Source organism: Salmo trutta, chromosome 18 (assembly GCF_901001165.1).
Source record: "Salmo trutta chromosome 18, fSalTru1.1, whole genome shotgun sequence".
NCBI lineage: Eukaryota > Metazoa > Chordata > Actinopteri > Salmoniformes > Salmonidae > Salmo > Salmo trutta.
This window is the reverse complement of record NC_042974.1, coordinates 31,464,171-31,492,072: the sequence shown is the minus strand read 5'-3', so window position 1 is coordinate 31,492,072 and position 27,902 is coordinate 31,464,171. Positions and strand designations below refer to the sequence as shown.

At 42.9% G+C, this 27,902-nt stretch overlaps 1 protein-coding gene and 1 long non-coding RNA gene across 4 annotated transcripts in view; both read left to right on the top strand.

Annotated features, from left to right (window-relative positions):
* Positions 1–9,166, top strand: part of LOC115153196 (ras and Rab interactor 2) — a 49,774-nt gene extending 40,608 nt beyond the window's left edge. For all 3 annotated transcript variants that reach the window (XM_029698387.1, XM_029698388.1, XM_029698389.1), the window contains 5 exons: positions 34–1,563; positions 4,772–5,080; positions 6,345–6,476; positions 6,649–6,812; positions 6,946–9,166. In XM_029698387.1, the coding sequence (XP_029554247.1) occupies positions 34–1,563; positions 4,772–5,080; positions 6,345–6,476; positions 6,649–6,812; positions 6,946–7,416 (2,606 nt within the window). In that variant the 3' untranslated portion in view covers positions 7,417–9,166. The remainder of the gene's footprint in view (positions 1–33; positions 1,564–4,771; positions 5,081–6,344; positions 6,477–6,648; positions 6,813–6,945) is intronic.
* Positions 9,167–24,370: 15,204 nt separating this feature from the next.
* On the top strand, positions 24,371–24,857 carry LOC115153195 (uncharacterized). The gene is made up of 2 exons (XR_003867655.1): positions 24,371–24,474; positions 24,699–24,857. It is a non-coding gene; the product is annotated as an uncharacterized LOC115153195 (long non-coding RNA).
* The last annotated feature ends 3,045 nt before the right edge of the window (positions 24,858–27,902 follow it).

The following is a 27,902-nucleotide window of genomic DNA, read 5'->3' as shown; positions in this document are numbered from 1 at the left end:
TGTAGTGTTTGAACCTCTCTCTCTCTCCTGCAGGGTTCTGGGACTCTGAGCGGTGCCGCAGGAGGAGTTCTCTCTCCTCGTTGTCCAGGACAACCACCCACGACCAATCACCTAGCCTGAGGCAGAGATCCGTTTACACCCCCCTGGTTACCCGCACCCCGTCCCAGCTGAAGTGTTCCCAGTCCAACGGGGCTCTCTGCTTCATCAACCCCCTCTTCCTAAAGGTTCACCACCCAGAGGGTGGCAACCACACCTTTCCCTCCTACACCAGCCACAATAACAACAACCCCCAGCACCTAAACAATAGCAGTACAGCTACAACTGTACAAGTACAACAACAGCACTGTACCAGCAACCCAGAGCGACTTAAAGACAGCCCTCAACCCCATAGCGACAGCCCTCAGAGTGATAGCCCTGGCAACAGCACCCAGCATCATCACAGCTGTGGCAGCGTGAGCCAGGCTAACAGAGTTTCCCTCCCGCCACCTCCTCGCCCCCCACCTCCCTACTGTGCCCCCCGTCGCCCTGCCTCCCCTCAACGCCAGCGCAGCATGCCTGAGAAGATATCCTGGATCAACCCCCCCAAAGAGAAGGAGAGGGTGGGAGAGAGGAAGGGCAGTGGCCTTCTCTCCCGCCTGGGCTCCTCTCTCAGCATCAGCCCTTCCTCATCTTTCCTCTCCTCCTCTTTCCTCTCCTCCTCCCCTCCCAAGAAGCGCAGCATCAGTACCCCCATCTCTATCCCCCTGTCCCTCTCCTCCCCAAGCAACGTCGACTGCCGTCTTGCTCTCGATGACCAGACTATTGAGAATGCCATAGCTCTCAGTCTGGCTAAGCGGTCACTGAGAAACACCACCACCACCGATGACAACACAGAGGGAAACAGCCCGTCCACTCAAGACCAAGCCCTCTCCTGCCGAGAGGAAGGAGGAGGAAGTGGAAGAAGAGGAAGAGGCGGAAGAGAAGAGGACTGCATCCAGCGCCTGAGCGACATGAGCATTTCCACCGACGACTCCACCGACTCAGTAGACTTCTCCCAGGGCTTCTTCCCCCCACTCGCTGAACCCAGCCCACCCACCACCAATAACCTGGTGCTGCCCCTCACCCACCCCTACAGCAGCATGGAGGAAGATGATGATGATGAAGACGAAGCAGTCTTTGGAGTGAGCGTGGAGAACGACCAAGACCAGGACCTGACCATCACCCCTCCCGGGCTGCGCACCAAACGACGAGCCAGTGCCGGGGCCATGGTCATCCAGCAGGCCCTCAGGGGCCACTTCCGTAAGATGAGTGGGGTGTTCAGCTCTCTCCTAACCCCTGAGAAACGGGCCATACGGAGAGTCCTGGAGCTGTCCAGGGATAAGGGCTCGTACTTTGGCTGCCTGGTGCAGGACTACCTGAGCTTCCTGCAGGAGGGAGGGGGCTGCCAGGCCTGGCAGTGCCACGCCTCAGGGCTGGAGCTGCTGCAGACGCTACGCCACTTCATCACCCAGATGAAGAGCTACCTACGGCAGAGCTCTGAGCTGGACCCCCCCATCGAGTCACTCATCCCAGAGGACCAAATTGGTGAGTGGGGAGGGGTGTGTGCAAATATGTGCGTTTTTACTGTTATACAACATTTCTGCAACTATTGGACATCAGATGCTGATTAACCATTGCTAATTTGCTAGACGTCACAGTAAAAATGTACATTGAACTTCAAAGTTGTTCCATTGTCATCTTTGAAATGGGTAATTAGTTGACATTGAGACAACCAAACAGCTAAAGAAAATATTTAAAAAACGATCAGATCTGGAAATATACGAACTGGACTAGACTGTGTATGCCTATAGACGGGGCGAGAGCAGCTCAGTGCGCAAGTCTGTACGCATGTGTGTGTGAGCTGGCCATTGTGGTTAGGATTATATATTTTTTACCTTTTTTATTTTGACAGAGAGTCAGGCTGAGATGAGTCCTGTGTCAAATCTACACATCAATATATATATATATATACCATTACACGAAAAGCAAAACACAATCTTAGAAAAAAACATTCTTCACTAAAAAGGTCCCCAATCAGTCTTTTGAATTGCCCTATAGGCACCAATTCATCTCATTTTAGAGAGCCTTGGACATTATTCCACAAGTAAGTTGTAAAAATCTCCAGGGTTGGCCATCCCTGAGAGCGGGTCTGCTATCTCGTACTTCTGTAAGCAACAATGAAGTAATCTCTCCCACTCCTCCAATCACAGATAAAACCTTTATTGCATGCCCCTAAATAGCTCTCCCTCTTTTTCTCTCCCTCTTTCTTTTTGTGTTCAACACTCGCATGTGTCTCTGGGTGTGTGAGGAAAGAGCATGGAGAGCGGAGGAGGGGGGGAGAATAAGGACCCTTGTCTCTTAAACCCACACGGCAGGTTTTTTCCCTTCATTTGCTTTATTTTCTATGCTCAGTGCCAAGTTGCGCAATATAATGTTCTGAAGCTCTGTTTGTGAGAAGTTTGCGGAAGGGAGACGCTATTGCCCAATTCCAAATGGAATGTTTGCGCTGCATGTGTGCGCCCGTGTGTGTTTGCTGCTCTGTGACGCACATTGAGGCTATATGTCACTGTGATGGCACGATCAGTGTTGGATGTGGGAATGGATTCACTTCTCCTCTCCAGCTCTGCCTGTCTGTCTGCCTGTTTGTCTACTTGCCTGTACATAACAGTACATAACTCAGGTCCGCGCGGAAGCTGTGCAGGGAGGATGTTCTGAGTGAGATTAGGGGCGAGGGAGGATGTTTATTGGAAGTGGAAGGGCCCTCTCAGATAGTACAAACTGCATGTTTGTGTGGTTGGAAAGTAGCCTAACTATAAATAAGTGCGTGACCTTGGCTGACGCTAACTCATTCCTAAGTGGGCTTGCTCCTCTGTGTCTATCTGTCCCCTCTGTCACACCATACAACTCATCACTTACTGTAGGTGTAACCGGTGTGAAATGGCTAGCTAGTTAGCGGTGCACGCTAGTAGCGTTTCAATTGTTGACATCACTCACACTGAGACCTTGAAGTAGTTGTTTCCCTTGCTTCACACAGATTTTGTGTAGCAATAGGTAATTATGCTTAAGAGGGTGACTATTGTTGGTGTGCAGAGGGTCCCTGGTTCAAGCCCAGGTTGGGGCGAGGAGAGAAGCAATACTGTTTGCACACATTGACCTCCAACTTCTTTACAGACTAGTGATGGGGGGAAAAATCTATATAGTCATATCGGGATATTATTTTTTGACGATATATTGTATAGTTTTGACTATCACAATATTATTTTTACGCCAGTTGGCTGTTCCGAAACTCCAGTATTTTCCTTCATACCTTGTTCTCCATCTTCTTTTTAAATAGGGAGCTGATTCATTTTCAGCACTTTTTTTGACTGATCAAACTTATTTTCTCATGGCTCTCTTGTCCCTCTGCAGCAGACATATGGTGAGCAATGTGTTTGGAACCTTCAAAATCACAGCATCAAATCGCAATTCATATCATATCGGCACCTAAGTATCGTGATAATATTGTGATGTCCCTGGCAATTCCCAGCCCTACTAATGCCCACACACACTGCCAACATCTACACATCTAGCATGTCTATAGCCTATAAGCCATACAGTTAGGCCGGTGTAACCACTGCATTAGTAGGCCTACACTACAGGATTACATGCAACCACTCCATGGTTACATGTTATTACATTCCACAGTGCTAATGACCAGAGTTATGAGCAGTACCTGTACAGTAACTGGAGGCACAGTGTTTAAAGACCAAGTCCAGCGAAAGTGGGAAAAACATGCATGCAAAAACAAAGGGCACAGGGGATTTTGCTTGCGTGTGTCTGTACATATGTGCTCCCACTGGAAAACTCATGTGCTGAGCCCAACTGCAGGCCTGAGGTCTTGAAATGCTAGCACTGCATTCCAGGGCTTTTAACCACTTTAACAGAACTATAGGATGCCAGACGTGCTCTACCTCTGCATGGAAAAGACAGGGAAGCGACAGAGACAGAGAGAGGCTGACTTCATAAAAGATGACAGGGTGATATCCAAGTTGACATGTGTGCTTTGAAGTCTGATTGCCAGTGATGTGTCAAGTCTGGTTTAATCTGTTTCGGTAGTTATACTGCTTACTGGAAAATATCAGTATTTTTTATACAATGCTTTTGATAATGATACAGTGATGTAACACCTACAAGGAAATGTGTTGCTGATCTTGACTTACGGAACGAGGAAGAAGGACTTGTTGATACGCACATTCAGAGACTGAGTCATAACTTTTGAGAAGTTTAGATAACAAATGCTTGGGACCAGAGACTCGCCTTTGACAATCTGGCAGATGGGATAGGAAAGAAAGAAAAGTGGGTGTTGAGTGAGTCGAGAGAATTAGGGAACGAGTTGAATATTCAGTGTTGGAGGAAGCTGTGGCTCAGTCTGCAGATGTCTTCAGTATAATCTGCTGAGTTTGCCCCATTCCACTGCACAGTCAGTACGATCTCTCTCTGTGGGGCTTATTCAGCTCTGTGGTTTGGATTCCCTGTCTGCATTTATCCTGTGTGTATTATGATATCATGGCTCCTATTAGCCACTCTTTGAGTAAGCTTGTAAAGCTGAGGTCTACATAATGTCTTTATGACATGATATGGATTGAATCCCACTCCTACTGCAACCAGGAATCGAGTAAGACTTTTGCAATTCATTAATCATACAGATGGATGGTGCCATTTCAGTATTTGCTGTCAAAATAATAGTCTCTTTCTCCCTCTCTCCTCCATACAGACTATGTCCTAGAAAAAGCCATGCATAAGATAGTCTTGAAGCCCCTGAAAGGTGTGGTGGGGGCGGCCCTCCAGGAGTTCCAGGTCCGCAACGGGGCGTGGCAGGAGCTCAAGGAGAACCTCTCATTGGCCAAGGCCCGGCAGCCCCATGAAATGGGTGTGGTCAACGCCTTCCCTCCGGATCCAGTTAACATAGAGAAAATCCGGCACAAGTTTCACACCATGTGTAAACTCTATTCACCTCAGAAGAAGGTGACCATGCTGCTGCGCGTATGTAAACTCATCTATACCATCATGGAGCACAAATCAGGTACGTAGTAACATGCGTATGCATAAACAAGACCAATCACGTGTGTGTGTGTGTGTGTGTGTGTGTGTGTGTGTGTGTGTGTGTGTGTGTGTGTGTGTGTATACACACATACAGTGTACACAGAGGGTACAAAACATTAGGAACACCTGCTCTTTCCATGACAGTCTGACCAGGTGAAAGCTATGATCCCTTATTGATGTCACTTGTTAAATCCACTTCAAGTCAGTGTAGATGAAGGGGAGGAGACAGGTTAAAGATGGCTTTTCAAGCCTTGAGACATGGATTGTGTATGTGTGCCATTCAGATGGTGAAGTGCCTTTGAACCTGGTATTGTAGTAGGTGCCAGGCACATGGGTTTGAGTGTCAAGAACTGTAACGCTGCTGGGTTTTTACAGCTCAACAGTTTCCCAAATGTGTCAAGAATGGTCCACCACCCAAAGGACATCCAGCCAACTTTACACAACTGTGGGAAGTATTGGAGTCAACATAAGCCAGCATCCCTGTGGAACGCTTTCGACACCTTGTAGAGTCCATTCCCAACAAATTGAGGCTGTTCTGAGGGCAAAAGGGGACTGGGTGCAACTCAATATTAGGAAGGTGTTCCTAGTGTTTGTAAACTCAGTGTAGATGCATGCGCATACACACACCGACTCTCAAATAAAATGTTATTTGTCACATACACATATTTAGCAGATGTTATTGCGGGTGTAGCAAAATGCTTGTGTTCCAAGCTCCAAAAGTGCAGTAGTGTAAAATAATGGATTTAAGAAATATTAGGACAAGCAATGTCGGAGTCCGGAGTATAAATGTGTATATGTGTGTGATATATAGACATTATGGACAGTATTTGGATAGAATATTTAGTATATCTGTAGAATACGTAGGATAGAATAGTGTGTGTATATATACACAGCAATAGTTGAATAGGATGGCATTGACTAGAATACAGTAAGATGGTATGAAATGAGTAAAACATTATGTAAACACTATTAAAGTGACCAATGATCCCATGTCTATGTACATAAAGCAGCAGCCTCTAAGGTGCAGGGTTGAGTTATCGGGTGGTAGGCGTCTAGTGAAAGTGACTAAGTTCAGGGCAGGGTGCTGGGTGGAGGAGGACGGCTAATGATGGCTATTTAAGTCTGATGGCCTTGAGATGGAAGCTGTTTTTCTGTCTCTCAGTCCCAGCTTTGATTCACCTGCAAGACCTCGCGTTCTTGATGACAGCTAATACCAATGCTGTGTGTGTGTGTGTGTGTCTCAGGTTGTCTGTATGGGGCAGATGACTTCCTGCCCATGCTGACCTATGTGTTGGCCCAGTGTGACATGCCTCAACTAGACAACGAGATCCTCTACATGATGGAGGTTCTGGATCCTTCTCTGCTGCATGGAGAAGGTACAGCACACATCTATCTGCTTTACATGCATTTCCTTCCTTCCTAAACTTTCCCTTTCATTTTATTGTAAATTGTAAAGTTCAAATAAACTAAATATCGATTGTCATTGACCGCTGTTGCAGTGTCAGGCTGCAGAGATGTTTGACCCTCCTCTCTCCTGTCTTGTTCCAGGTGGATACTACCTGACCAGTGCGTACGGAGCCATGTCCCTCATTAGGAACTTCCAAGAGGAGCAAGCAGCTCGTGTACTCAGCTCTGAAACACGCAATACACTCCGCCAGTGGCACTGTCGCCGCACCACCCAGCACAGTGCGCCCTCCGTCAATGACTTCCAGGTAATACACACACACACACACACACACACACACACACACACACACACACACACACACACACACACTGGATGCTTAACTCTGTCCCTGAATAAATGCATCTGCTAAACAACCGTATCTTTCAACATTTTCTCAGAACTACCTGCGGGTAGCAATCCAGGAGCTGGACAGCGGTTGCACAGCCAAAACTCTGCAGGTGCAGCCCTATGCCACCACTGAAGAAATCTGCCAGATCTGCGCCTACAAGTTTAAAGTTCCCGACCCTGAGAATTACGCCCTAATCCTGCTCACTGAGGGCTCATGCCAGCAGCTAGCCCCCGACACACACCCCCAGAAGATCAAAGCTGAGCTCCACAGTCGACCCCAGGCTGCACCTTTTCACTTCGTCTTCTGTCGGGTGGCTAACCTCAATGACCTGGCCGCGACCTCGTTTGAACCCCAGTCCAACCTCAATGACATCACACTTACCAAAGAATCTGAGCCCAACCTTAATGGTGTGGCCTTTACCCCTTCTGACCCCCAGCCCAACCTCAACCTGGGTCTCAGTTCCAGTCTCAGCCTCAGTCTACCCCCCAACCAGCACAATGGCAACTCCATATCCATCTGAGACTACAGGGCTGGAGAGTTGAAACCCCCATCTGGACTACCATCATTCTTACTGTACCCCAACAAAACTGGTCTGAACTGTGTGTAACTGGGCTGAGCTAGGCTGAACTGGGCCTAACTGGGTTAAGCTGCATCATGCTGAGCTTAGCCCCCCAAAAACTTCCCCTTTTGGTGATTCTTCGGTCTTGCAGGGAATCCTCACCGTAAAGCTTTGTCTGAGTACACGAGGAAAGGAGAGGAAGAGGGAAGGAAATGCGACAGATGGTTATTTTGCAGCTCTATTTTTGAACTTTTGGGACATGGCACACGAGGAGCACACGTGAGGGCAAATGCAACTCTCATAAAAGATGGATAAAGGTTTTGAAATAGTCTTGTTACAGACACAGCCAGACAGTTCAATTCCAAAAGTGTCAAAGTGCAGATTCAGGGTCAGTTTTTGGTTTGTCACTCCTAGTGGTGAAGCATAGGATTAAGTAAATGGAAAGCTGATCTCAGATCGGTGGATAGGGTTCACTTTTATCTGCTTTGGTTCCCATCTAGTGATGTACTCGTTCAGTCCATTAACATTTTCTTCAGACCGAAAATGTTCCTCTTCAGGCAGAAAATAGCCTTCAAGTCTTTACAGAAAATATATCTGGGTGATACTTCTATTATGAATTACTTGTTGCAGTTGCTGGTAAACTGCATTGTGTGTTTTTATGGAATTTCTATATTATAGCATTGCTTTTCTTTGTTAAAGTAAAATGTTAGGAGCAGGCATGTCTGCCAGTGATGAAATTATGAACTTCATGTTTTTATGATTATCCAGGAGATATGATACTGTACTTCCCTCATAGCTAATACTTAGTTAATCGAGGTCATCCCTCCTGTAATAATTGGTGTGATCAGAAGATATGTGATTGACTGGCTTGGTCTACGGTACCAGCGTCAAATCGCCGACAAGGTCATGAAATATTGTACTACTGACAAATATTAAAAGTAGGCCTAAGTTGCCTTGTGAAATTTGGTGTGTCGATTCTCAAACTGGTCTGAGACTCTTGACTGGTAAGATTTTTAGTGTTGGGTATGAGAGGGTGCAGATTTAAAAGATGGAAAGAGAAGGGAAAGGAGAGAAGTAGAACTGACTCATTAATTTACATTTACATTTGAGTCATTTAGCAGACGCTCTTATCCAGAGCGACTTACAGTAGTGAATGCATACATTTCAATTCATTTCATACATTTTTTTTTTCTCATACTGGCCCCCCGTGGGAATCGAACCCACAACCCTGGCGTTGCAAACACCATTGCAAACACCATGCTCTACCAACTGAGCCACAGTCTGTTCTTTAACTTAACACATAATGTTAACATTGTATTCTATTATATCAGTACTTTAATGTTTACATTATGAAATGTAAACATGGGCATTGCTGGTGCTGAAAGAGAGACAACAAAAAAAGTGAAATGGGGAAATGTGATTGAGAGAAGGTTGTGAGTAGCCAGAGCATGGTTGTTAAGCAGTAGCATTATTGTTAGAAAAACTATGTAGCTTATGTTAGTTGAAATATATTAAACTATTTGGACTTTTTATAGGTGTTATCCTTTTTTTAATAGATGTACTGTAATACAATTGCTACTCTAACAAGATATTTTAGATGATACAAATGTTAGTATTTATATGCATCTGTGCTGGGATTTTTCACATATGGCTTTTTTCCATGTCTGTCATATTGCAGTTGTCCCAGATCAACAAGACATGTTCCTATGCATCATTGAATGATATTATTTTGCACTCAATACATTTTGGTCATGACTAATTACCATCAGTCCGTTGTGTGTGTGAACAGTACACCCTCACGCAGTGGAAACAGTCTGTTCTGTGTGAACTGTAGTTTCTACTCCGACAAGTTTTCAGTAAGACTGATTCAACAGAAAGGTGTAGTTATAATGCTGGCTGGGTCCTTTAGGGTCAGCATCAGTTTCAAGCCAATAGGCTTTGATCCATTCCATTTCAAACTATTAGAAAAAAGTAATTTAAAAGGTAGACTGCGATAGGATGTAGATGCATAAACAGCATAGTGGGTCAATTGCCGCAACAACTAAAAGTGTTGACTCGCGATGCTCAACTTCTGTGCTATTTTGGTGCCTGGCTACCACGCTGTGAACAGCTTGGCGCAAACCTGTGCACACGTGCAGAAACTGTCGCTGTGAGAGCAAAGTGTTGCATCTCACTCATCTCGATCTCCGCTGAGTCTATCTTTTTAAGTAATTTATTTTTTTGATGATTTCCCCCATTCTTTGATTGAAATGAATGACCTCAACCAAATTCACCCCTAAAGTTTTGATCTGATCATAAAAATAGAGGATTCTAGTGTCCAAAAGCCAGTTTCACCATTTTGAAGTAGTTAACTTGGTGGGACTTATTATATATATATATATATACACACACACACACACACACACACACACACACACACACACACACACTCAGCAAAAAAAAAACTTCCTCTCACTGTCAACTGCATTTATTTTCAGCAAACTTTACATGTGTAAATATGTGTATGAACATAAGATTCAACAACTGAGACATAAACTGAACAAGTTCCACAGACATGTGACTAACAGAAATGGAATAATGTGTCCCTGAACAAAGGGGGGGTCAAAATCAAAAATAACAGTCAGTATCTGGTGTGGCCACCAGCTGCATTAAGTACTGCAGTGCATCTCCTCCTCATGGACTGCACCAGATTTGCCAGTTCTTACTGTGAGATGTTACCCCACACTTCCACCAAGGCATCTGCATGTTCCCGGACATTTCTGGGGGGAAATGGCCCTGGCCCTCACCCTCCGATCCAACAGTTAGCAGACATGCTCAATGGGATTGAGATCCGGGCTCTTCGCTGGCCATGGCAGAACACTGACATTCCTGTCTTGCAGGAAATCACGCACAGAACGAGCAGTATGGCTGGTGGCATTGTCATGCTGGAGGATCATGTCAGGATGAGCCTGCAGGAAGGGTACCACATGAGGGAGGAGGATGTCTTCCCTGTAACACACAGTGTTGAGATTGCCAATGACAACAAGCTCAGTCCGATGATGCTGTGACACACCGCCCCAGACCATGACGGACCCTCCACCTCCAAATCGATCCTGCTCCAGAGTACAGGCCTCGGTGTAACGCTCATTCCTTCGACGATAAACGCGAATCCGACCATCACCCCTGGTGAGATAAAACTTCGACTTGTCAGTGAAGAGCACTTTTTGCCAGTCCTGTCTGGTCCAGCGACGGTGGGTTTGTGCCCATAGGCGATGTTGTTGCTGGTGATGTCTGGTGAGGACCCGCCTTATAACATGCCTTCAAGCCCTCAGTCCAGCCTCTCTCAGCCTATTGCGGACAGTCTGAGCACTGATGTGCATTCCGGGTGTAACTCGGGCAGTTGTTGTTGCCATCCTGTACCTGTCCCGCATGTGTGATGTTCGAATGTACCGATCCTGTGCAGGTGTTACACGTGGTCTGCTGCTGCGAGGATGATCGGCTGTCTGTCCTCTCTCCTTGTAGCGCTGTCTTAGGCGTCTCACTGTACGGAAATTGCAATTTATTGCTCTGGCCATATCTGCAGTCCTCATGCCTCCTTGCAGCATGCCTAAAGCACGTTCACGCAGATGAGCAGGGACCCCTGGGCATCTTTCTTTTAGTGTTTGTAGAAAGGCCTCTTTTTAGTGTCCTAAGTTTTCATAACTGTGACTTCAATTGCCTACCGTCTATAAGCTGTTCCACAGGTGCATGTTCATTAACTTCTCTAGGGTAAGGGGCAGTATTTTGACGTCCGGATGAAAGGTGTGCCCGTAGTAAACTGCCTGCTACTCAGGCTCAGAAGGTAGGATATGCATGTTATTAGTGGATTTGGATAGAAAACTCTCTGAAGTTTCTGAAACTGTTTGAATGATGTCGGTGAGTATAACAGAACTCATATCGCAGGCAAAAACCTGAGAAAAATCCAACCAGGAAGTGGAAATCTGAGGTTTGTTGTTTTTCAAGTGATTGCCTATACAGTCACTTAGGGTTCATTTTGCACTTCCTAAGGCTTCCACTAGATGTCAACAGTCTTTAGAACGTTGGTTCATGCTTCTACTGTGAATAGGGAGAGAATAAGAGCTCCTGGAAGTAGATGAGTGAGAAAATGGCATGAGCTCAGTGGCGCACACTCACGTGGGAGTTAGCTGTGTTCCTTTTCTTTTTTGAAGATATTGGAATTGTCCGGTTGGAATATTACTGAAGATTTATGATAAAAAAACATCCTAAAGATTGATGCTATACGTCGTTTGACATGTTTCTACGAACGTAAATAGAACTTTTTTTGACTTTTCGTCGTGACATTTTGTGCGCTCTTCCTGCATTTGGAGTAGTGGACTAAACGCGCAAACAAAAAGGAGGTATTTGGACATATATATGGACTTTATCGAAACAAATAAACATTTATTGGGGAACTGGGATTCCTGGGAGTGCATTCCGACAAAGATCATCAAAGGTAAGTGAATATTTATATTATTTCTGAGTTTTGTTGACTCCACAAAATGGCGGGTTTGATTTCGTGTCTGAACGCTGTACTCAGATTATTGCAAAGTGTGCTTTCGCTGTAAAGTTTTTTAAAAATCTGACACAGCGGTTGCATTAAGAAGAAGTATATCTATAATTCTTTCAATAACTGTTCAATATTTTATCAATGTTTATGATAAGTATTTCTGTAAATTGATGTGCTCATTCACCGGAAGTTTTGGGAGGCAAAACATTTCTGAACATTACACGCCAATGTAAAATGGGGTTGTTGGATATAAATATGAACTTTATCGAGCAAAACATACATGTATTGTGTAACATGAAGTCCTATGAGTGCCATCTGATGAAGATCATCAAAGGTTAGTGATTAATTTTAGCTGTATTTCTGGTTTTTGTGACGCCTCTCCTTGCTTGGAAAATGGCTGTGTGGTTTTTCTTGTTTAGGTGCTGTCCTAACATAATCTAATGTTATGCTTTCGCCGTAAAGCCTTTTTGAAATCGTACAATGTGGTTGGATTAACAAGAAGTGTATGTTTGAGAAATTTTAATTATGAGATTTTTGTTGTTTTGAATTTGCCGCCCTGCTATTTCACTGGCTGTTGAATAGATTGGGTGGGATGCTAGCGTCCCACATACCCCAGAGAGGTTAATTGTTTATGGTTCATTGAACAAGCATGGGAAACAGTGTTTAATCTTACATCTAGACGTTCCGCTAGCGGAACACCTGCTCCAATATCCAATGATGGGCGTGGCGCGAAATACAAACTCCTCGAAAATCCGAAAACTTCAATTTTTCAAACATATGACTATTTTACACCATTTTAAAGACAAGACTCTCCTTTATCTAACCACACTGTCCGATTTCAGAAAGGCTTTACAGCGAAAGCAAAACATTAGATTATGTCAGCAGAGTACCCAGCCAGAAATAATCAGACACCCATTTTTCAAGCTAGCATATAATGTCACAAAAACCAAAACCACAGCTAAATGCAGCACTAACCTTTGATGATCTTCATCAGATGACACTCCTAGGACATTATGTTATACAATACATGCATGTTTTGTTCAATCAAGTTCATATTTATATCAAAAAACAGCTTTTTACATTAGCATGTGACGTTCAGAACTAGCATTCCCACCGAACACTTCCGGTGAATTTACAAAATTACTCACGATAAACGTTCACAACAAACATAACAATTATTTTAATAATTATAGATACAGAACTCCTTTATGTAATCGCGGTGTCCGATTTTAAAATAGCTTTTCGGTGAAAGCACATTTTGCAATATTCTGAGTAGATATCTCGCCATCACGGGCTAGCTATTTTGACACCCACCAAGTTTGGTACTCACCAAACTCAGATTTACTATAAGAAAAATTGGATTACCTTTGCTGTTCTTCATCGGAATGCACTCCCAGGACTTCTACTTCAATAACAAATGTTGGTTTGGTTCCAAATAATCCATAGTTATATCCAAATAGCGGTGTTTTGTTGTGCGTTCAAGACACTATCCGAAGGGTAACGCGCCCGGCGCGTTTCGTGACAAAAAAAATCAAAATATTCCATTACCGTACTTTGAAGCATGTCAAACGCTGTTAAAAATCAATTTTTATGCGATTTTTCTCGTAAAAAAGCGATAATATTCCGACCGGGAGTCGTTGTTTTCGTTCAAAGACTGAAAATCTAAACATGGAGTCGTCTCGTGCACGTGTGCGTCAGTCTCATTGTTCTCAGATCGACCACTTACCAAATGCGCTACTGTTTTTCAGCCATGGCCTGCAAAGTCATCATTCAACGTTCTGGCGCCTTCTGAGAGCCTATGGGAACGTTAGAAAATGTCACGTTACAGCAGAGATCCCCTGTTTTGGATAGAGATGACAAAGAAAGGCCAAGAAATGGTCAGAGAGGGCACTTCCTGTTTGGAATCCTCTCAGGTTTTGGCCTGCCAAACGAGTTCTGTTATACTCACAGACACCATTCAAACAGACACCATTCAAACAGAGGTGAGTAATCCCAGTTCTGATGTCCAGAAGCTCTTTTCTAAAATAGCATGGTTGGTTAAGAGACGATAAGACGGCAGCCCTACCGATTTTTTTTACTTTTTTTTTTAAACAGAAGCAAACGGAACGCAACTGGGATAAACATACCTGAACTTGTCCAATAGAAACTCTTGTTTGCAACTGTTGGCCTAATGATTACAACCTACACTGCGTGCACAATTATTAGGCAAGTGAGTATTCTGATCTTATCATTACTTCTATTCACATTTTTGAACTCCAAACCATATAAACTTGAATGCTTATTGGATTTAATCATTTTCAGGTGATATGTATTTGTGAAATGAGGGAGGGGGTGGCGAAAGTGAATAACACCTTATATCAAGGTGTGCATAATTATTAGGCAGCCTCATTACCTCTGGTAAAATGGGCCAAAAAAGAAATTTAACTGATACTGAAAAGCCAAAAATGTAAAATACCTTTCAGACAGATGCAACACTCTTTAAATAGCTAAACTATTGAGGTGTGACCACCGGACATTCAAACGTTTTGTTGCGAATAGTCAACTGGGGCGCAAAAAAACGCATGGGGAAGAAAAGGCGCAAATTAACTGCAAAAGACTTGAGAAGAATTAAACATCAAACTTGCAGGAACCCATTATCCTCCAGTGCCACCGTATTCCAGAACTGCAACCTACCTGGAGTGTTCCGAAGTACAAGGTGTCAAGTGCTCAGAGACATGGCCAAGGTCAAGAAGACTGAAACAAGACCACCACTGAATAAGATTCACAAGTTGAAGCGTCAAGATTGGGCAAAGAAATACCTGAAGATAGAAGGTTTTATGGACAGATGAAATGAAAGTGACTCTTGATGGACCAAATGGATGGGCCCATGGCTGGATCAGTAATGGACACAGGGCACCACTTTGAGTCAGGTGCCAGCAAGGTGAAGGTACTGGTATGGGCTGCTATCATTGAGGATGAGGTAGTTGGACCTTTTCGGGTTGAAGATGGACTGAAACTCAACACCCAAACCAACTGCCAGTTTCTGGAAGATTCTTTCGTCAAACAGTGGTACAGGAAGAAGTCCTCAGCATTCTAGAAGGCCATCATCTTTATGCAGGACAATGCTCCATCACATGCATCCAAGTACTCCACTGCTTGGCTAGCCAGCAAGGGCCTCAAAGATGCCTGAATAATGACCTGGCCCCCTTCCTCACCTGACTTAAATCCTATTGAGAACTTGTGGGCCCTTCTCAAACGTGAGATTTACAGTGATGGAAGACAATACACCTTTTTGAACAGCATTTGGGAGGCTGTGGTTGCTGCTTCAGCGAAAATTGATTGTGAACAGATCAAGAAACTGACAGACTCCATGGATGGAAGGCTCATGGCAGTTATTGAAAATAAGGGTGGCTATATTGGTCACTGAATATTTTTGAAAGGCCAAAAATGTTATATAATTGTCATTTTGTGTTACTTATCTGTTACACTTACTCTAAAAATTGAGAAGAAACAAGTGAGTTGAGAGAAATGATTTTTGTAATTTAGTTGCCTAATAATTGTGCACACTAATAGTTGCCTAATAATTGTGCACACCATATATTTCCCTGAGAAACACACAACTCACTTTTCCTTTGTTAAACATTCAGGTTTGAGGTTCAATAACATTTTGGATTGACTGAGAGCATTGTGTTTGTTCAACAATAAAATTAATCCCGAGGAATACAATTTGCCTAATATTTGTGCACGCAGTGTAGATCATCGAGATGCAGGAAAGAATGTGCAAGGCGGTAATGAATGTGTGATTGTCACCTTGATTACTCTAATTTCTCTCGACCTGTGCACCTACGTTGTAAACTTTCATGCGTAGGCTTTGTTGTAGCAACCTCATGATGGGTATAGGGAAAATTTGAGTATCATGTTGTAGACTAAACCTAGAAATGTTACATTGAGCTGTGTGAATGGAATATGAATGAGTCATCCAAAATGCTGTAATAGAAATAAGGCCATGCGCTTAAAAAAAAGTCCTCCCTCTTAACTTCTATGGGCTACGTGGGACGCTAGCATCCCACCTGCAGGACACAGCCAGTGAAATATCAGGGCGGCAAATTCAAAAGAACAAAATGTCATAATTCAACTTTCTCAAACATACAACTATTTTACACCATATTAAAGATAACCTTCTCCTTGATGTAACCACATTGTCCGATTTCAAAAAGGCTTTACAGCGAAAGCAAAACATTAGATTATGTCAGGAGAGTACATTGACAAAAATAATCACACAGCCATTTTCCAAGCAAGGACATGTGTCAATAAAACCCAAAACACAGCTAAATGAAGCACTAACCTTTCACGATCTTCATCAGATGACACTCCTAGGACATTGTTACACAATACATGTATGTTTTGTTCAATAAAGTTCATATTTATATCCAAAAACAGCATTTTACATTGGCGCATGATGTTCAGAAAATGTATTCCCACCAAAACCTCCGGTGAATGTGCACATCAATTTACAAAAATACTCATCATAAACGTTGACAAAATATATAACAATTATTTAAAGAATTATAGATAGACTACTCCTGGATGCAACCGCTGTCAGATTTTAAAATAGCTTTACGGAGAAAGCACATTTTTCAATATTCTGAGTACATAGCTCGCCATCACAGCAAGCTATACAGACACCCGCCAAGTTCGGGGCAATGTAAACTCAGAAATAGTATTAGAAATATTGTCTTACCTTTGCTGATCTTCGTCAGAATGCACTCCCAGGACTGCTACTTCCACAAGAAATGTTGTTTTTGTTCGAAATAATCCATATTTATGTCCAAATACCTCCGTTTTGTTCGTGCGTACAGATCACTTATCCAAAGCATATGTTAATTAAGTGACAGTGCAACTTTTGTGATGGACAGTGAGCATTCTAGGCCTTTTTCTTGACCCAATTTCACACTGGCACCCCCTGAAAAATCGGAATTAAGTTTTTCATATAAAACATTTATTAAAATAAACTATTCAATAATTTTTTCACAAGTAGCTCACTCTTGCAAAAAAAATACTGTCAGGCTGTAGTATAACTGCAGTACACTGTAGTATAACTGTAGTTAGAGTGCAGTATAACTGCAGAATGTTGCAATTACCGTGTCCAAAATACTAGTCGACTGCAGTTACTGCAGTTTCAAAACTGACTTTTTTTTTGTGAGGGCAGGACCTTTACTGTTCCTCTATTGGCGGACCGATGTAGCAGGCAGATCACTTTTTGTACCCGTACCCCCCCACACCCCAAACTACTTCCCACTACTATGCTTCTAGCTAATTTCAAAACATTTACTCAGATAAATTCTGTGTGTAACGTTAGTCAACGAATGCCTCTGTTGCTCTGTCAAACCCTTCGTTGACAAAAGTCAGCTGACGGGAAGAAAGCATACCCAAATGCGCAAAAATAAATACGGGAATCTGCGCCACGTCCAGTTGTCGAACATTGCAGATAGAAATGCTATAAATTGAGCTAAAATAATTACTTGTTTTACATGTTGGAGAGGCATGTTTTTTTCTACATAACATACTTTTATCTGAACATTCCAAAATGGTGTGTCCTGCTGTACTAGGGGTATAGTCACTTTGAAACAAATGGAACAAAATGGGAAGGGACCTACCTGCATTTGTCCAATAGAAACTCATGTTTTCGATACAAAACGTGGGGGGGGGGCAGTGCCCCTGTGACAACAATTTTGGACCCCCTTGTGGCCCCCCTAAATGTGGAGTATGAAATAACTTTTACATAGCAAAAATGTGTTATCGTTCTTTTTTTACATCCGTTATTAGACAGTGGCAACAAGGAACACTAATGATTATGAACATGGTATTTTGCCTGCTAATGCCTGCAATGCAGTGAAGAAAACGATATGACAACAATGTCTAATGTAACTGGCCCCTCTAACAGTACAACTGGCCCCAGCTTGGCCCCCCCCCCGTTGAAATGGTCTAGAACCGGCACTGTTCAGACCTTGACTTTTTCCACATTTTGTTACAGCTTTATTCTAAAATGGATTAAATTATTTACTTTTCAATCTACACACAATACCCCATAATGACAAAGTGCGAACAGGTTTTTAAAAATGTTTGTACATTTATTGGAAACGAAAAAAGTATTCAAACCCTTTGCAATGAGACTCAAAGTAGAACTCAGCTGCATCCTGTTTCCATTAATCATCCTTGATGTTTCTACAACTTGATTGGAGTCCACCTGTGGTAAATTCAATTTATGGGACATGATTCGGAAAGGCACACACCTTTCTATGTAAGGTCCCACAGTTGACAGTGCATGTCAGAGCAAAGACCAAGCCATGAGGTCGGAGGAATTGTCCGTAGAGCGCCAAGACAGGATTGTGTCGAGGCTCAGATCTGGAAAAGGGTAACAAAACATTTCTGCAGCATTGACGGCCCCCAAGAACACAGTGGCCTCCATCATTCTTAAATGGAAGAAGTTTGGAACAACCTAGAGCTGGCCGCCCGGCCAAACTGAGCAATCGTGGGAGAAGGGCCTTAGTCAGGGAGGAGACCAAGAACCCAATGGTCACTCTGACAGAGCTCCAGAGTTCCTCTGTGGAGATGGGAGAACCTTCCAGAAGGACAACCATCTTTGCAGCACTCCACCAATCAGGCCTTTATGGTAGAGTAGCCAGACGGAAGCCACTCCTCGGTAAAAGGCACATTACAGCCCACTTTGAGTTTCACAAAAGTCACCTAAAGGACTCTCAGACAATGAGAAACAAGATTCTCTGGTCTGATGAAACCAAGATTGAACTCTTTGGCCTGAATGCCAAGTGTCACGTCTGGAGAAAACCTGTCACCATCTGTACAGTGAAGCATGGGGGTGGCAGCATCATGCCGTGGGGATGTTTTTCAGCAGCAGGGACTGGGAGACTAGTCAGGATCGAGGGAAAGATTAAATAGAGCAAAGTACAGAGAGATCCTTGAAGAAAACCTGCTCCATAGAGCTCAGGACCTCAGACTGGGGCGAAGGTTCACCTTCCAACAGGACAACAACCCTAAGCACACAGCCAAGACAATGCAGGAGTGGCTTCGGGACAAGTCTCTGAATGTCCTTGAGTGGCCCAGCCAGAGCCCGGACTTGAACCCGATCGAACATCTCTGGAGAGATCTGAAAATAGCTGTGCAGCGACGCTCCCCATCCTGTAGATTGATGAGGGGGAAAAATAGCTATTTATTCAATTTTAGAATAAGGTTGTAACGTAACAAAGTGGAAAAAGTCAAGGGGTCGGAATACTTTCCGAATGCACTGTAGCTGTTTATTAAGGCCTTTTGGATCGACTGATTATTTGGTCAGCCCATGTCCATTTACTATTATTGACATTTATTATTGGCATGGCTAGTGGGACACTCCCCTGCGAGGCTACATAGGTGCCTCCAAACGTTTCTTACCCAAGGCTTTGATGAAGTAGCCTGGTGGTAGGTGATGTTAGCAATGTGGCAATATTTTATTTTAGCAACACGGGTGTATTTACATACACTAGTGTTGCTTTCAATTGGGTTGCACAAAAACAGTCCGTGGGAAGCTAGACGTAAAATACAAGTCCATTGCAACTTACTGTGACGATGGGCAGGACAGTTGGTCATTATGACGGGGGAATTTCACACAAAATATCTAAAGGATCTTATTATTAAACAGACTTTCCAAATGTGGGCCTGCTGTAGACCCACTTCCTCTCTGCTTACTTCTTGTCAAAATTAAAGTCCTACATGTATGCTATATGTGGACAAAAAAGGACTAACTTGTAGTGGACTTTTATATTGACATGAGGTAAGCAGCAGAGATGAAGTGGGTCTACAATAGACCCACATTTGGCAAGTCTGTTTAATAATACAAACCCATTTAGTACCCGATACAATCAAATGCAACGCAAGTGTTTGTAAATACACCCACGTTGCTAAAAGCACCTACCTGGGTCCCAGTATGTTTTTGCTCTCTTGCCAACTCCTTATGGAATTGTCATGCCATCTAGAAAGATTCACTGCTGAACCTTGCTCCACTACAAGATGTCTTGTCTTTTTCACTACCATTACCAACTGTTTATTGATTCATTGTGTCACGGGTTGTGGAACTCATTTCCATCACCATCGGCTAGGGCTAGTTAAGAAACTTTTCAAGTCAAAGTTCACTCTCGAAATCGAAGTTTGTCAGATGTTTTCAGACCTTGGTCTTATGCCAAGATTAGTGTTGCAGCTGCGCCAGTGGGAGAGGAAGACGCGTGTGCTTTGCGGTTTCCCGGATCTTTTTTAGGAAGTTTTCCTGAAGATCACTCATCGACCCACACGCTGCATCGCTGTCATTCAACAGCAGACGATGCCCTGTTAACCACTGACTTGTCATTCCCACTCACCGCTGTCATGAAATGGATTCATGCTGGACACTGACTGAGCTCAATTGTCATGACACACAAATACAGTGATGACATTCTGTCCCCTTCATACAAACTTTGAGAAATAACGAGGAGCGCCCACAATGTGTTTTGTGCGGGGAAGTGCTTAGTAATGAATGAGTCTTTCAAAACGAACAAATGAATAAAACGACACGTCCTGACCAAACATCCACAGCACGACGGTAAACCCGGGGAGTTATTTCAGAACAGGGCAGAATGCTTCAGGAAACAGTGCTTCGAAAGTGGAAAAGTAAACTAGCAAGGCATTGTTGTCATTTTATAACAGGTGATGATAAGCAGAAATAAGGGAGTACTCTCTCTCATAGTAGATGTGAGTTTCTCTGATGAAAAATTCTACTGTACATCTTACTGTAGAAATGATTGTTGAAAACATGTCTAGGTTGGAACTGTTGCTGTTAAAATACAATGAATTTTATTCTGAACTGGAATAAACTGATTGAAGCAAGATGCTTTTTGAGGCAAACATACTCACTTTTCTGGCCTGGAATTGTGTTCTCATTCAAAACTATAGCTAACAACTGAGTCTTCAATAAAATCCCAAGGCGTGACTTTTCTTGAATGAATGAATATATTGAAAGCGTTTGTTGTGAAACAATAATATACTTTAGTAATCAATTCACATCGACATACTGTAGCTGTACATTATACATTCAAGTTGAAGTTGCATAAATACAAAGCATGTGCCAAGGTACCATGCATCTGGCATGATGCCAAACCAGATAGCCAATTATGAGTAACAACTAGCCAACTCCTTTCATTACTTTGATGTGCAAACACCTCCGTACAATAACAAAGCATATTACACTAGAAACAGTAGCAAAACGACAGTATTATGTTTTACAATTCGTTTACATGACGCACGAGCAAACTAATATAGCTGACGGCATACATGAAAGGCTAGGACATTTGCGTGAGTAAATGCAACCAACTAACATTGATAAGTAAGCAATTCTACCAATAACAATATCATCAGTAGCAATATGCTTCAATCGAACTTAGAAACACATATTTTCCGAGACTGAAGCGTGAAAAGAAATGGCTGCACTGAAAGAACTGCACCGTAGCGTTGTTTTTAGCTGCTTCTCTGCGTGCAGAAACGACTACTTCCTGTTTCCGTGCAGTGATTATAAGTACCAGAGAGCTCCACTAGGGGGCTCTCCCTATAATAAAATAATCTGTTACATTCTAACAGGATGGCAGCACACTCACACAGTTCTGGGTTGCTCATCTACAGCAGGTCATCATGACCTCAGTGTTGCACTTTCAAAACCTGAGCCCAAAATAGACATGCTTGTTGAAAACTTCAACCAGCCATACACCTCTCATTAGGACTGTGTGTGTATTTTCTGGTCTACATCTGTGTGATGTGATCGATCAATTTATTCCAGTTCAGAATAAATAATATGTATTGTATTTTAACAGCAACTTTCTATCAACACTAATATCTACAGTAAGATGTACAGTAGGCCTGATAAAAAAAAATCTGTACTGTTAATTAGGGTTGCACGATCAAAAAGCCTGTGTGTGTGTTCTGTTATACGTTTGTGTGATGTGATCAATTAGACCAGTTTAGAATGAAATTATTTATTGTATTTTAACTGCAACAGTTCCAACCTAGACCGGTATGTAAGAGTGTTTTTAATTGGGAAAAATAAACTTTAAAATAAATTTATGGGTATTTCATTGTTTGTTTTTGTCTATATTGCATTTGTATTTTTAGGCATAAGGGCAATGTACTGATATTTACATATAGTTGCATATTTTCCTAAGCTTGGGTCCCAGGAAAACACAGAATTTTTCATCTGGGTCCCAGGCTGAAAAAGTTTAAGAACCCCTGCTGTAAGCAGTCTATGGACCAGGTATAACAGCAACCCATGCTTTGGTTTTGTTTACCTGGCCACTTACAAGGTTAGACAACCAATATGTAATTTTGGTGAACTATTCCTATAACAATGGGGGACTCTTTGAAAAAGAATCACCTAATTGCAGGAACAGCAACATCTAGTGGTCAGAAGCTGGTAATATCAGGATGCAGGATGGGCCATAAAACCAACAACTTCAAAAACAGATTTCTCTGAATAGGGGAAAAAACTCAGAATTATTATTAAACAAGCTAAATTTAAGTCGGATGTGTTCATTCCCCCTCCTTGACTCCGCCTCCCGTTAGCCCCAGAAATCAATTTATGTCGACAAAATAAGGTTGATTAGCGTACTGGGGCTTCGCTTCTCCTGTAGCAAAGTGGAGCTAGCAAGAAGGAATCTACCATCCTTTACACATGCAATTTGTCAATCTGTAAAAAGGTATTCAAGTTTTTTTCTGGGCAGAACCCAGAAAAGTGTTCAATATTGATTGATTAGGCATGTTGCGGAAATATTAAATGTGTCACACTCGATTGTCAGCAAGCTGGAGAGGTCACAGTTAAACTTAGATGCATAAGTACCAGTCTGAAGTGCGCTCCCAAAAGCGAATTCCTTACATAGAGCCTTATATACTGCTATCTGAACCTACATCAACATGATTCGTTGGATAGGTTCCTACATGTGACTGGCTCTGTCTCCTATCTTAACTTAAGGAACATATTCTGGGGCGTTCTAACAGATGTTCCTCCGGAGGGCCGCTCCCCTCCCCCATCTCTTGACCAGATATAGGTAGGAACCAAGGGTTGTTTATGACACCAAAGATAAGATGCACAAAGAAAATGTCCTTTACAGGCATATTGAGTTCAAGAACTAGCCTATATTACATATGGTGATAAACTCAAGTGTATTGTGGAAATGGATATCTGACTTGTCATAGTCATCATGTTAGGCTTAGTATGTCAATGTCTGGACGTCGCCCCGTTTGTTTATAAAGTTGTCGTCTTGATATAATTGTGTTAGGGGCGGGTTTAGCCTAATCCAGTGTTTCCCAAACAGGGGTAGGGTCTACAAGCAGCCTACCATATGAACGGGTAGGGTCTACAAGCAGCCTACCATATGAACGGGTAGGGTCTACAAGCAGTCTACCATATGAACAGCAGTGGAATATGGGGGATACGGTCTCACCTTTTAGCTAACCAACCACCCTGCCAGCTTTGTGTAGTCAGTCAGTGCCACTGTTAGTAGGCCTACCATCACTGTTAAATATTTCTCCACTGTGTCATGTATTGCTATCTCTTCTGGCCAGCAGTTTGTTTGTGCCATGGGTTGTAGAACAAACTGTCATTTTCAATTCTTGCATGTCTATTTTAAAACAACACATTTTTTTTAACTGGTTTGCCATGCATTTGTTGCCTGTGCACTATTTACCAATACTACCATATTCAGCTGTCAAATATTTATTTTAGACCTGGCCCTGAACTGACTGTGAGAGGTAGCCTATAGGTCTAACAATTTAAATGAACAGGGAGCCATCCCCTTCACTCTGAGTTGCAGGTCTCATCTTACCCTCAGGTTCCTGGTTTAGATCCCCCATGGTAAAGAGTAGACAGACACGAGACACCATTTCATTCCCACAGTCATATTCATTCTGAATAGTGGTCATGGGAGGAATAGTTGTCAGGTTGCATTAAATGAGCTTCTGTTCTAGAAGGAATGCTTTGGGTTATAAAAGGATGCCATGATTCAACAATAACAACCTTCAGTCTCATAGACAGCTCTTAGCCATAGTTAATGGTACTAAAAAAAGAGAGCTGCTGTAGAATATTGTGAAGGAAAAAAGATACTAACACTGAGCTGTCCTCTATGATCAACATTAGGTGTATGTGACAATACAGCATATTTTAATAATAATTGATTATTGTGATATTTTACTGTGCCTGGTCCATTTCCAACGGGTTACAGCATCTTACAACTCTCTCTGTTTCTCTGGTCTCCCTCCACTCTCTCCTTCTATCTCTCCCCTCCCTCTCTCCTTCAGCCCCTGCATGCTGCTCGTCGAGGTACGGTCTGTCCCTGCTCTCCTGTTATGGTTTATTTGTGGCTTATGCCCTTAGGGTCAACCTCAGCGTTGCCATGGTTGACATGCTTAACAACACAGACGCCAGCGGCAGCCCCAAGCACAACCACACTGTGAGTATCACCAGCCCCAGCACTGCTTGCCCCAAACACAACCACATTGTGAGAAATAATGTAATACTGCAACCACTATGACTGCACACATTACACACCTCACTGTGATTGTGACGCTTAATCACAACACCACATGATAAGCAACCGTATCTGTGTTGACTCTCTTGTTTGCTCTGGCCAGACAGACTAAGGATTGTCTGTGTGTTTGTGTGTGTGTCTGCCAGGCCAGTGTGTACGACTGGGACTCTGAGACCCAGGGCTGGATCCTGGGCTCCTTCTTCTTCAGCTACATCCTGACTCAGATCCCAGGGGGCTACCTGGCAAGCAAGTACCGTAATTTCCGGACTATTAAGCACACCTGAATATAAGCCGCACCCACTGAATTAAAAAATAAATAATATTTTGAACATAAATAAGCCGCACATGTCTATAAGCCGCAGGTTCCTACCGGTACATTGAAACAAATGAACTTTACACAGGCTTTAACGAAACACGGCTTGTAACAAAAATAAATAGGCTTTAACGAAACACGGCTTGTAACAAAATTAAATAGGCTTTAACGAAACACGGCTTGTAACAAAATTAAATAGGCTTTAACGAAACACGGCTTGTAACAAAAAAAAAAATAATTAGCAGTAAGCTTTAGTTGTCTTTTTGCACTGAGTCAATTCCTCACGCTGCTGTTTCTAACGTCTTATCATCGACTCATTAAGACCAAGCTCCCGTGCAACAGCTCTATTTCCTTTTCCAACAGCCAGATCAATCGCCTTCAACTTGAAAGCTGCATCATATGCATTTCTCTGTGTCTTTGCCATGATGAGGGTGACAAAATGACTACCGTAATCAGAATGATGGGAAGTTTGAGAGCGCTCGATTTAATCTAAACAGTAAACAAAAAAGTTGTTTGACCTTAACCCGTTCGGCAATTTCATTGGTCTAATGAAAGCTTCATGCGCCAAAAAACTGAGCACATCACAGAATGTGTTTTTTTTTTAGAAAAAAAATTTGAAAGCGGGAAAAATCCATATATTAGCTGCGTCATTGCTTAAGCCGCGAGGTTCAAAGCTTGGGAAAAAAGTTGCAGTTTATAGTCCGGAATTTACGGTATGTGGCCAAATGGCTGCTGGGCCTAGGAATCCTGGGAACTGTAATCTTCACCCTCCTCACCCCCATGGCTGCCGACCTGGGCGCAGGTTACCTCATCGCTGTCAGAGTGCTGGAGGGCATCGGAGAGGTATTGTGTGTGTGTGTGTGTGTATACACACACAAGACTGCTATAAGCTCTTAAGTACTCATGAGAACTCACACTATAGCATCTGTATGACCTCTTAATTACATATTAAAATGTGTGGTTCCTTTGCCATGTTAATCTGATTACTTCTCAGTGTGTCCTGAGTCTGTGCCCAGTCGTAACCCAGGGATATTTTTGTCAACCAGGGACTGACGTTTCCCGCCATGCACGCCATGTGGGCTTCTTGGGCCCCACCAATGGAGAGGAGCCGATTGCTCACCATTGCTTACACTGGTATTGCACACCTAACCCACCCTGCACATACATTTCTTATTCTGGGGACTCACTCATGTTTGCATGTGTAGCATATTATTTTTCTTAAAGTTACAATATGTAACTTTTTGGGCGACCTGACCAAATTCACATAGAAATGTGAATTATAGATCTGTCATTCTCATTGAAAGCAAGTCTAAGAAGCGGTAGATCTGTTATGTGTGTGCTTAACATTTATTTTTATTTTTTTTCACCTTTATTTAACCAGGTAGGCTAGATGAGAACAAGTTCTCATTTACAACTGCGACCTGGCCAACATAAAGCAAAGCAGTGCGACACAAACAACAACACAGAGTTGCACATGGAATAAACAAGCACAGTCAATAATACAACAGAAAAAGTCTATATACAGTGTGTGCAAATGAGGTAGGATAAGGGAGGTAAAGGCAATAAATAGGCCATAGTGGCGAAATAATTACAATATAGCAATTAAACACTGGCATGATAGATGTGCAGAAGATGAGTGTGCAAGTAGGGATACTGGGGTGCAAAGGAGCAAAATAAATAACAGTATGGGGATGAGGTAGTTGGATGGGCTATTTACAGATGGGCTATATACAGGTGCAGTGATCTGTGAGCTGCTCTGACAGCTGGTGCTTAAAGTTAGTGAGGGAGATATGAGTCTCCAGCTTCAGTGATTTTTGCATTTCGTTCCAGTAATTGGCAGCAGAGAACTGGAAGACAAGGCGCCCAAAGGAGGCTGACCAGAACGCTCGTACGTGCACCATCGCGCGCATGTTGATTTTGTCCACCCACACCAGACGTGATCAGGACAATTGAAATATTGAAATATCAACTATATTTATTCGGGGACAGGTCGAAAAGCATTAAACATTCATGGCAATTTAGCAAGCTAGCTTGCTGTTGCTAGCTAATTTGTCTTGGGATATAAACATTGGGTTGTTATTTTAACTGAAATGCACAAGGTCCTCTACTCTGACAATTAATTCACAGATAAAAGTTAGATTCTAGTAATCTCTCCTCCTTCAGTCTTCTTCTTCTTCTTCTTCTTTGGACTTTATATGGCAGTTGGCAACCAACTTTAAGGAGCATTACCACCACCAACTGGACTGGAGTGTGGACCTCAGTTCATCTTTCAATGACCCACGTGGGTATATGCTCTTATAAACCAATGAGGAGATGGGAGAGGCGGGACTTGCAGAGCGTAAAGCGTCACAAATAGAACCAAGTTCAATTTTAGCGCCTGGCTACGCAGACGCTCATGAGCAGTGTGGGTGCAATGATTGACTAACGTATGTGTACATTTATTTTGCAACGCTCACGCATGCGACATGAGTGGTGTGGTCAGAATATAAGTTTCGTTTTTGCATCTTTTACTTTTTGTTTTGTACACCAGCTGACAATACAATATTTTTGGTTATTGAAAAGATATTTCACAGCGGTTTTGATGGTACAATGATTCTCTACACTACTTGTTTTGTCACATAAACTGAAATTAGGCGAACCATTAGAATCTTAGCAACCAGGAAATGGCAGCGCGATTCCTGCATATTGCACCTTTTAAGTTGATGTGATTTTCTTCACATGGCAACTTAATAAAAAAAACTCCTCTGTCCAGGTGCTCAGCTGGGTACAGTGGTCGCCCTTCCCCTGTCTGGTCAGATCTGCTTCTACCTCGACTGGACCTGGGTCTTTTATATATTTGGTAAGGCCGGCAGAGAGTTTGAAACAGAGAAGATGTGAAACTGAACGTTTCAGCATTTGACCCATTTCACACAGGTTTTCCGTAGTGTCGGCTTTGTACAGTTTTGTCTTTGTTCATGCTTACAATGAATACAGACACGGTTTCCTTGATGCATTCCCTTTTTAGGGAACATAAAGGGGAAAACACTTGGTGGGAAAT